Raw genomic sequence first — 11005 nt, 5'->3', positions numbered from 1 at the left:
ACATAACCGACTGTGTCGATATTCTGATATTGTTTTGAATTCAAGAATAATTCCAATCACCCACAAAACTGCTGGTCCACAGCCAGGTAGGGAAAGGGCTCTATTTGGATTTTTTTGTGATGTATTCATAGCTATCAAATATATGTAAATGACATAAAAAAGCCAAATAAATATTATAAAGTAAAAGAAACACAAAAAATCAAATGAAGATACACCCCAAAAAATACTTAAGTACTTTAACGAAAGTGAAGTGACATACAGCCAAGTATGGTGACCCATACTCAGAATCTGTGCTCTGCATCTAACCCATCCAAAGTGCACACACACAGCAGTGAACACACAAACCACACCCGGAGAAGTGGGCAGTCATTTATGCTCAAGGGCAACTAAGCTTTTATTAACAGAAAATCAAATAAAACGGGATAAAAAGTGGCCAAAGGGGAAGAGTGTCCAAAATAACGGAATCTGGTGTCCTCGTCGTGCTGCAGGGTTCGTGAGGGTCGGGCAGTGTTCATGGAGGAAGGGTCCAGGTAAGGGGCGGAGTCCGGCGGCCGCATGCGCTCCCCTCTTCAGTCCGGTACGCGAGGGGCGCTGGCCCGTCGGCCGTGTAAACGGGTGCGGTTCTCCTCCGGATCGCGGGACCGGCAGCTCACGTCTCTTGTGGTGCGGGAGTCCCTCAACGCACCCTTCCTGGACCCACGAGGACACCAGAATCAGAATCAGAATCAGAATGAGCTTTATTGCCAGGTATGTTTACACATACGAGGAATTTGTTTTCGTGACAGAAGCTCTGCAGTACAACAGAATGACAGCGACAGAACATAAAACACATAATAAAAGAATAAAAAATACAAATAAGTAGATAGTGAATGGCAGTATACAAATGACAATTGTAGGCAGGTATATTACAAAATGAAGTTATGTATGTACATATATATTGTGTGCAAAATTTAAGTGTATACTAAGTATGTGTGTTAGATAAATAAAGTGTGTGTGTATATAAATATAAAGTGTAGTGTGTTCGCCGTTATTATCAGCTGTTCATAAGATGGATTGCCTGAGGGAAGAAACTGGTCCTGTGTCTGGTTGTTCTAGTGCTCAGTGCTCTGTAGCGTCGACCAGATGGCAACAGTTCAAAGAGGGAGTGTGCTGGATGTGAGGGGTCCAGAGTGATTTTGACAGCCCTTTTTCTCACTCTGGATAAGTACAGTTCTTGAATAGATGGGAGAGTTGAACCGATGATTCGCTCAGCAGTCCGGACTACCCTCTGTAGTCTTCTGAGGTCAGATTTAGAAGCCAGTGTGCAAGCACGGGGAAGAGACCGGTCTCCTGAGGAGAGGCGCATTGGGCTTTTAAACAGCGGTGGTGATGAGGCTCCATTTCCTTCAGGTGTGCCCCATTACACGCCACCAGCCCTGACTCGTCCAGCGCCCCTCCTCTCACACACCCACTCCAGTCGGGAGCCTGGTGAAGGGCGGCGATTTAGGACGGGGATGCCGGTTACAATCAGGGAGGAGGCAGCTGACTCGTCAGAATATATAGATATATAAAACAAAAAATGTATTTTAAACTATGAATATGCTTCCACTATTCGAGCTCGCCGATTGGTTTAAGAATGAACAGATCATTTATCTTAGATAATTTTGCTGCATAAATGGCTGTCAACAGGGTTCCTGAAAAGAACAAATGGACATGTTTCTCCATCTACAAGTAGGCCTGACACTGAAAAGAATCAAAATAAATCAAAATGAAAATACAGTACTGACTACAGCGCATGTGTTTGTTTGCTCAGAAGTCTTATCAATTGAATTTTGAAACGGAACAAACTACGACGGCACTTGGGAGACTAAACACAGTGAATATTTGTCCTAACTTATCATAAAGAAATGCTTTATTTTTATTGTTTTGTAATATCTGTGTCATATATTTACTTATGTGTCAAGGTAGATTGGAGTCTTATTATAGAATTTGATTACAGAAAAACAGTTTTAAACAGGGTAATGGATCAAAACATACAAGTAACAGGATGTACATTAATCTTACATTTTAGCACCTTTTTTACAAAGATTATAGAATAGATTTAGTCTATAACCAAGATTTCAATACTTGATGATTGTGAATGGGATTTTTTTTAGCGAGTCATTAAATTACTTGAGACTTCAAGACTGGACTCAGACTCCAGCGACAAAGACTTCAGACTTGACTAGGACTCCAGCGATAAAGACTTCAGACTTGACTAGGACTCCAGCGATAAAGACTTCAGACTGTACTAAGACTCCAGTGATAAAGACTTCAGACTTTACTCAGACTCTAGCGATAAAGACTTCAGACTTGACTAAGACTCCAACGATAAAGACTTCAGACTTGACTAGGACTCCAGCAAAAAGACTTCAGACTTGACTAGGACTCCAGCAAAAAGACTTGACTAGCACTCTAGGTTAGACACTTCAGACTTGACTAGGACTTCAGCGATAAAGACTTCAGACTTTACTCAGACTCTAGCGATAAAGACTTCAGACTTGACTAGGACTCCAGCAAAAAGACTTCAGACTTGACTAGGACTCCAGCAAAAAGACTTCAGACTTGACTAGGACTCCAGCAAAAAGACTTCAGACTTGACTAGCACTCTAGGTTAGACACTTCAGACTTGACTAGGACTCCAGCAAAAAGACTTCAGACTTGACTAGGACTCCAGCAAAAAGACTTCAGATTTGACTAGCACTCTAGGTTAGACACTTCAGACTTGACTAGGACTTCAGCGATAAAGACTTCAGACTTTACTCAGACTCCAACGATAAAGACTTCAGACTTGACAAGGACTTCAGCGATAAAGACTTCAAACTTTACTCAGACTCTAGCGATAAAGACTTCAGACTTTACTCAGACTCTAGCGATAAAGACTTCAGACTTGACTAAGACTCCAATGATAAAGACTTCAGACTTGACTAGGACTCCAGCAAAAAGACTTCAGACTTGACTAGGACTCCAGCAAAAAGACTTCAGACTTGACTAGCACTCTAGGTTAGACACTTCAGACTTGACTAGGACTTCAGCGATAAAGACTTCATACTTGACTAGGACTCCAGCGATAAAGACTTCAGACTTTACTCAGACTCTAGCGATAAAGACTTCAGACTTGACTAAGACTCCAATGATAAAGACTTCAGACTTGACTAGGACTCCAGCAAAAAGACTTCAGACTTGACTAGGACTCTAGGTTAGACACTTCAGACTTGACTAGGACTCCAGCAAAAAGACTTCAGACTTTACTCAGACTCTAGCGATAAAGACTTCAGACTTGACTAAGACTCCAACGATAAAGACTTCAGACTTGACTAGGACTCCAGCAAAAAGACTTCAGACTTGACTAGCACTCTAGGTTAGAGACTTCAGACTTGACTAGGACTTTAGCGATAAAGACTTCAGACTTTACTCAGACTCTAGCGATAAAGACTTCAGACTTTACTCAGACTCTAGTGATAAAGACTTCAGACTTGACTAGGACTTCAGCGATAAAGACTTCATACTTCACTCAGACTCTAGGTTAAAGACTTCAGACGTGACTAGGACTCCAGCAAAAAGACTTCAGACTTGACTGGCACTCTAGGTTAGAGACTTCAGACTTGACTAGGACTCCAGCGATAAACCCTTCAGACTTGACTAGGACTCCAGCGATAAAGACTTCAGACTTTACTCTGACTCCAAGTTAAAGACATGTGAACATCTCTCATCAAACTCAATCGAAAATAAAATTAGATTAAGCAGACCTAAATTACAAGAGCGATTTCACTTCTAGATTGCAAAATAACAAAAAACACATCAGTGATGAATATCTCAATATTATCTCATGTAGAAACATTTGGCAATAAACAATTAGCTTGATAATGTTTATGTGACAATAATAAATTGTGTTTTTTTAATATAACCAGCATCAAAAGTAGAACAGTTAGCAATAGAGCTTATCATTACTACAGTCTTTTGTAATTTAGCCCCAGGACTCCTTTAAAACCGGGTTTAGGTTTCCATTCCTACTTACAAGAGAAGCAAAGAAGGAGCAATCACAAGTCTACATGACAGTTTTTCTTGCATTTGCATTTCCAAAATACATATTAAGCAGAATAACTCATTCATTTTTAAAATAACAAAGAACAATTAAAAAATTAATCTCAGTCTCTCTTAAAGTGTTATAGTCCCTTTTTCAGCTTCCTGATCAAGAACAATTTGTGAAAATCTCCTTTAATTCATGAAAGAGTAAGCAAACCACAAGTGACACACATGCATTATAAGATAATTGACCATAACATGAAACTCATTAGAAACAACAGTGATATCATTAATATCATGCAGCAAAATGATACGCAATAATAATATATTTTGACATTGGTCTTTGTGGAGTTACTCCTTCTTTGAGTTGAACTGAATCTCAGAGTTCATCTGCTGGTTTTGAAGATTAACTTTATTCACTGTGATAACTTGATTCACTGTGATAACTTTAGATGTTTCGTTGTCATATCACTCGTAACGACTGGTTAGAAACAGATTAATCCAGATGATCTTGCTTAATGCATAACCGTTTCAAGTTTGATGACAAGGCAGCATCAGATCTGAAAGTGCTGGATCTGAAGATGACCTACTTACTGTGTTTTTTGTGTGATTGTTTTTTGTATGACTGTGTAGAGAAGATGGACGACTGAAACACTTCCCACATTCAGTGCAGTAATACGGTTTCTCTCCAGTGTGAATCCTCTCATGTATTTTCAGATTTGATGAATGACTGAATCTGTGGTTGCAGTGTGAACACTTATAAGGTTTCTCTCCAGTGTGGACCATCTCATGTGTTTTCAGATGTGTTGACCGACTGAATCTCTTGTCACAGTGTGAACACTTGTATGGTTTCACTCCAATGTGGATCCTCTCATGTTTTTTCAGGTCTCCTGACCTATCGAATCTCTTGTCACAGTGTGAACACTTGTATGGTTTTTCTCCAGTGTGGATGCTCATGTGTTCTTTAACATGTACTGATTGTGTGAAACACTTCCCGCACTGATCGCATGTGTATGGTTTCTCTCCAGTATGAACTCTCATGTGACAATCAAGACTATATTTGCATTTCAAACTCTTTCCACAAAGATTACATGTGTACAGTTTCTCTCCTGTATGAACTCTCATATGTGCCATAAGTCTTCCTTTACCTGCAAAACTCTTCCCGCACTGATCACATGTGTACGGTTTCTCTCCAGTGTGGATCCTCTCATGTGTTTTCAGGTATCCTGAATGACTGAATCTCTTGTCACAGTGTGAACACTTAAAAGGTTTCTCTCCAGTGTGGATGTTCATGTGTACCTTAAGGTTTGCTAAGAGTGAAAAACTCTTTCCACATTGATTACATATAAACAGTTTCTCTCCTGTATGAACTCTCATATGTGTCATAAGGTTTCCTTTTTGAGTAAAACTCTTCCCACACTGACCACATGTGTGCGGTTTCTCTCCAGTGTGGATTAACTTGTGTTTCTTCAGGTTTCCTGACCGACTGAATCTCTTGTCACAGTGTGAACACTTGAAAGGTTTCTCTCCAGTGTGGATGTTCATGTGATCCTTAAGGTGAGTTAAATGTGAAAAACTCCTTCCACATTGATTACATAAGAAAAGTTTCTCTCCTGTATGAACTCTCATATGTGCTGTAAGGCTTCCTTTTTGTGTGAAACTCTTCCCACACTGATCACATGTGTGTGGTTTCTCTCCAGTGTGGACTAACATGTGTTTCTTCAGGTCTCCTGACCGACTGAATCTCTCGTCACATTGTGAACACTTGTAATCTTTCTCTCCAGTGTGGATTTTCATATGTACCTTAAGGCTTAACGATTGTGTGAAACACTTCCCGCACTGATCACAAGTGAATGGTTTCTCTCCTGTATGAACTCTCAAGTGAACATCAAGATTATATTTGCATGTCAAACTCTTTCCACACTGAGTGCAGGTGAAAGATTTCTTGGCTCCTCTTGTCTTTAAATCTTTCTGTTTGGTTTGAGAGCAACTCAAATTTTCTGAAGTTTTGACATGATTCTTCTCCCGAACTTCATTTAATTCTTCGTTCTCTTCATTTTCTTCAATAAACTCTAAAATAAAAGCATGAACATTTCATTTGTCAGTAACTTTGGGGAAAAAAGAGACACGTAAAAGTACATAAAATTGAACACTGTTGTAACAGAGTAAAGAATCCACTTTTGCTATTTTAACGATGGAAAACGATCTGTGCACTGGGGCACGTTTGGAATGGGTTTTCCCCATTCTCTTAATGAGTAATGGGCGTAACGTTCAATACACCAATCAGAGTGTCTTCTTCCATTTCCTTTAAGAGTGAGATGGCGGATCGCTATTTACATGGTGGAATTTGTTGGCGGAAAAGCTGAATGATTCTATTCTCGAAGAAACCGATCTGCTCCTGCGCGAAGTTAAAGCACACAAGCAGATCTACGGGACAAGCAGGAATCCACCAAAGCTCCAAGCGATGAGTCAGTTAATATATATGTGTGTTTATTGGCACAATATATATATATATATATATATATATATATATATATATATATATATATATATATATAATGCAAATAGGTAGCCTAATTCTAATACATGCAATGACTTTCCATCATTAAATTTTTATATTTATGTAGCCTACACAATAATATTGTTTTACACTGTAATCCTTTTGTTCTACCAGCGCGCGCTCTTTAAATAACATAAAAATATTGCTCCATTGACTTTGGACTAGGTTTGAGTTGGTCTATGGCGCAGTCTATTTTCAGGTCCTTAAAATAGCAATGCGCCAGCAATAGCCTACACCTGAACACACCTCTTTTTTTGACCTGCACGTCCATGGGCGCACAAATGGGTGCAAATGCATTTGCTAATTAAACAACGTGGCACTAGACAGGACAATGCAAACGGCGCTGGATTGAAACTTATTTAATATTTAAACGCAACGCATCTGTAAAATTAATTACTATAATTAACATGTAAAACAAACAGGGTTCGGATAATGCATGTTTTTGTTGATTAATGCACATTCTGGATTCCCAATACATTAGGACTTCAGCAATGAAAAAAAAATACATTAGGACTTCAGCAATGTAAAAAAAAAAAATAACGGGTGCTGATAGCGCACAGGCATAGGTGAGACCAGAGGCCCGTTCTTCGTACGTCGCTTATTACATCCGAGATCAAATGACACATCCAAGATGATATCATCGTGCTAATCCTGATCCAGATAATTGGCTTAAAGGGGATATGTATCGATACTCGAAACCATGATCAGCAGTGCAGCGACTGGCTGGTGGCAAGACGCCAATGTAATGACGTCATATAATTTAAGACAACAACTGACGAAAAACTTGACAAATAAGGACTTTTATAAGGAAATAGCCAAGCAAACACAACTAAAGAAATGTTATAATAGATACATGAAACAGATAATAGATACATGCTTTTATTTTTATTTTATTTATTTTTCACGATTCCCAATTATTTAGATTCGCAATTTATAATAGTTGGCCAGTCTTTACATTTTTTATTTCAATGTAGAAATTATCTATTCATTTCATTTTATATTTGGACAGATATGTTACGTGACCGCATTAATGAAAGTTTCTTAAGGGTCAATATCATGTTATATGCATCTCCTGCACTCTTATAATAGCAGTCATCACTCAAAATAATGCACGACTCTATTATCTGTATAGCATGTGTGTAAGACTCTAATACAATTATGAAGTAATAATTTTATGACAAATAAATATTTCAGCGAGTAAAACTGGCTGTGCCTATAGTAGGACTATAGTTATGGACTACACAGCATTTTTATATTATTTTTAAATATATTTTTAAATGATTATTATTTTAAATTATTGTACCTGGATCAGTACGATACTCTTGTAATAAAGTAGCGGTGGTAGCAGACATATCTTGAGGATCAGTTCTGGTTGAAAAGAAGCGATCTAATCCTGTTTACATGAAATAAGCTGCTCCCCAGCAGGTTTAAGCTTACGGACCTGTTGCTATGACAGCAGCTCTGGGATGATCTTCGAAGAACCAAAAGATCACGCCCAATCGTCAACATTCAAATCCAGCTAACTGAGTTAGCGACATACAAAGAACAGGCCCCAGAACATCACACACTGATATTTGTCTTTAAACTAAACTGATGTAAGCTTTGCCAGTGTAAACATTTAAGAGCCAGAAGACATGAGCTTGTGTGCGCAGTGAAAAGATTTGTGCATGTGTTCATCTGAAGCGTGCCAACCTGTGCCTCAAAACACACAATATTAAGCTCTCTCTGAAGTATTGTTTAAATGGACAAATTCATACAAAAATGTTCCCGTCTTGGTAAGTATACTATAGCAGACATAGCCGGCTGAACATAATTACAGTGTCTTAAAGTGACAGCACTTTCTTAATATTAATCAAACAGCAACAACACAGAAATCACTAACTGCTCTTGATTGGATAGCTTTTACAATTTTAATTAAGATTCATATTTAATTTATAGAAAATCACTGTTCATTTTATTAGAATCTTTATTCCATTATTTGTGCTGTTGCTTGTAGTTAGATTATTTTTATATTCTTTATTTTTATTTAACAGTATAGTTTTCCCCTTAACATAGCACATACCAAATTGTACCAATTGTAAGTGGGACCATTCCACCCCAAGTGAGTAGTATCTAACTTAAAGCCATAAAAAGTTTTAAATATGTTAAATGGTATAGGAAAAGTCTTAATTATAATTTCAAGAGGTCTTACAGTTGGGGACAGAAGGACAGCTGGATCAGACTTCAAAAGGCAATGATGTCATTGAATAAATATGAGTGCTGCAGTTAAAACGCAGGGCGGATTTCATTATTTTAATCTAAATGAAGAAAACCGACTGTCCTCAGAAATGTGTAGTTGCCCTTTTTATTTATTTAAACCTATAATTCCTGATAATTTATAAGGAGTGCAAAGTTGTTTTTGTACTGCTGTTATCGGGGAAACTGCAATATTCCAACAACCACCTCATTGCAAAAGAATGAATTTGCATTTCCAACATGCCTTTCTTGCAGTTTATATTCAGATCAATGCAAATATCAACTCATGTTTTCATGCAGCAAACAGTTGTAAATGAGAAAGAAGTTAATGTGCCTTCCAAAAATCTAAACAATTAAGATGCTTAATTTATCCTTTTTCATAAAAATGGTCTAAAGGCTGAGATGCTGTCGTATAAGATTTTGGTTTTTGTGGAAACCTGTATCTTAACTGTAAATCATGTAATTTTATGGCTTAATACTGTGTTACTATAGACATTGTCCAACACCACTCATACGGTGTTAATTTTTACTTGTGCAGCTCTTAAAATGGGTCACAAATTGCCTTAAATTTATTATCTTTTAAATCTGCAGATATCCTGTAAATACTGAAATAAAATTCTTTCATATCTGTGATATTTTTTTATTATTTATTTTTTTAGCAAGCCCTGATATATATTTGAAACTCTATCTTTAAATAAATTACTAATATAAAGTTCTGGACATATGGCACTATAATCATGTTAAATATCAGATATTGACCAAAATAATCGGGATTATGATTTTTGCCATAATCGAGCAGCCACAGCAAAAGCTGTAGTCTAGATGAAGAATAAATACAAACCTTCTTGTTCCTCCTGTTTAATTCTCCAGGTTTCTGGTTCTTCGTGGTTTACTGTCCAGGTTTCTGGTTCTTCGTGTTTTATTCTCCAGGTTTCTGGTTCTTCGTGGTTTATTCTCCAGGTTTCTGGTTCTTCGTGGTTTATTCTCCAGGTTTCTGGTTCTTCGTTTTTTATTCTCCAGGTTTCTGGTTCCTCATGGTTTATTCTCAAGGTTTCTGGTTCTTCGTTTTTTATTCTCCAGGTTTCTGGTTCCTCATAATTTATTCTCCAGGTTTCTGGTTCCTCATAATTAATTCTCCAGGTTTCTGGATCCTCATGTTTTATTCTCCAGGTTTCTGGTTCCTCGTGTGTTATTCTCCAGGTTTCTATATCCTCGTGTTTTATTCTCCAGATTTCTGGTTCACTTGTATTTTCTTCACTCTCTTCTTTAACCAACTCCATCTTCACAGCAGATCTCAATTCAGATGATAATCCTCCAGATATTCCTGCTTGCTTCAGAACGTATTCAAGACTACGGGGATAATAGGCTATTACAGGTATTTACTTACCGATTCAAAAACGGTATTTTTCAATTTACAGAAATAATTCTAAAAGCTTAGCATCACGACAGAACAACAGAGAGTGCGATGACGCTAATCTTCTTCCTCTGTGGTTTAAAGGTGTTTGGCAAACAAACAAATGTGTTTTAGCGCCAAACGCTGGACTGGAGAGAGAAGCGACGAGAGGAGAAAAATAATAAGGGGAAATTTCATAGAAATTACTCGGTGCGTGCATCTATAACGTGCGCTGTTTCCTTCTTCTTCTTCTTCTTCTTCTTCTTCATAAAAAGAACCAATAAATGAAAGGGAATTAAATTATAATCTTTAAAATTTGATCTTAATTCAGTGGCGCAGTATTTTTATTTTTATTTAAAAAGAGCGTTAGTAATATGCTTGGATCCACAACATTACACACACAAGAATAATTCGCATCACCACAAAACTGCTCATCCCCACAGCCATGTACAGAGGGAAAGTGCTTTATTTTGAGTTTTGTTCTACCATTTAAAATACAATGATGTATTCATAACTATCAAATTTATGATATAATTAAATGACATTTAATAAATAAATAAATGCTAAATAACTATTTTAAAGTATATAATGAATGTAGTGGTCCCCTGGAGTTGTATAACTGGTTTTACCATAAGTGGTGTATAAAGAACCTGACGAATACATTTTAATTAGGAAATGAAGTGGAGTAAAAGTAAAAGTTGTTTGAAACACAAAAATTCTAGTAAAGTACAGATAATTTTTTTTTTTGCTTTTTATTTATTATATTATGTAAA

The 11005-nt window shown here is 37.2% G+C and overlaps 1 protein-coding gene across 1 annotated transcript; it reads right to left on the bottom strand.

The window, feature by feature from the left end:
* Positions 1 to 2125: 2125 nt before the first annotated feature.
* On the bottom strand, positions 2126 to 10310 carry LOC113078295 (gastrula zinc finger protein XlCGF57.1-like). The gene is made up of 2 exons (XM_026250620.1): positions 9681 to 10310; positions 2126 to 6116 (listed from the first exon to the last, which is right to left on the bottom strand). Exons 1-2 carry the CDS (start codon positions 10117 to 10119, stop codon positions 4576 to 4578), a joined length of 1980 nt encoding a protein of 659 aa, XP_026106405.1. The 5' UTR covers positions 10120 to 10310; the 3' UTR covers positions 2126 to 4575.
* Between the last annotated feature and the right edge of the window lie 695 nt (positions 10311 to 11005).

The sequence above is a fragment of the Carassius auratus genome, unplaced genomic scaffold (assembly GCF_003368295.1).
Source record: "Carassius auratus strain Wakin unplaced genomic scaffold, ASM336829v1 scaf_tig00025154, whole genome shotgun sequence".
NCBI lineage: Eukaryota > Metazoa > Chordata > Actinopteri > Cypriniformes > Cyprinidae > Carassius > Carassius auratus.
Note: the sequence above shows the minus strand (reverse complement) of the source record. Positions and strands in the feature narration are given on the sequence as shown.

Excerpts from the sequence above, each read along its gene's own strand:
- LOC113078295 (XM_026250620.1), bottom strand. The coding sequence starts at position 10,119 with ATGGAGTTGGTTAAAGAAGAGAGTGAAGAAAATACAAGTGAACCAGAA. Across the intron at positions 6,117-9,680 it reads TAAACAGGAGGAACAAGAAG|AGTTTATTGAAGAAAATGAA; the intron begins GTTTGTATTTAT and ends CTTTTATTTTAG.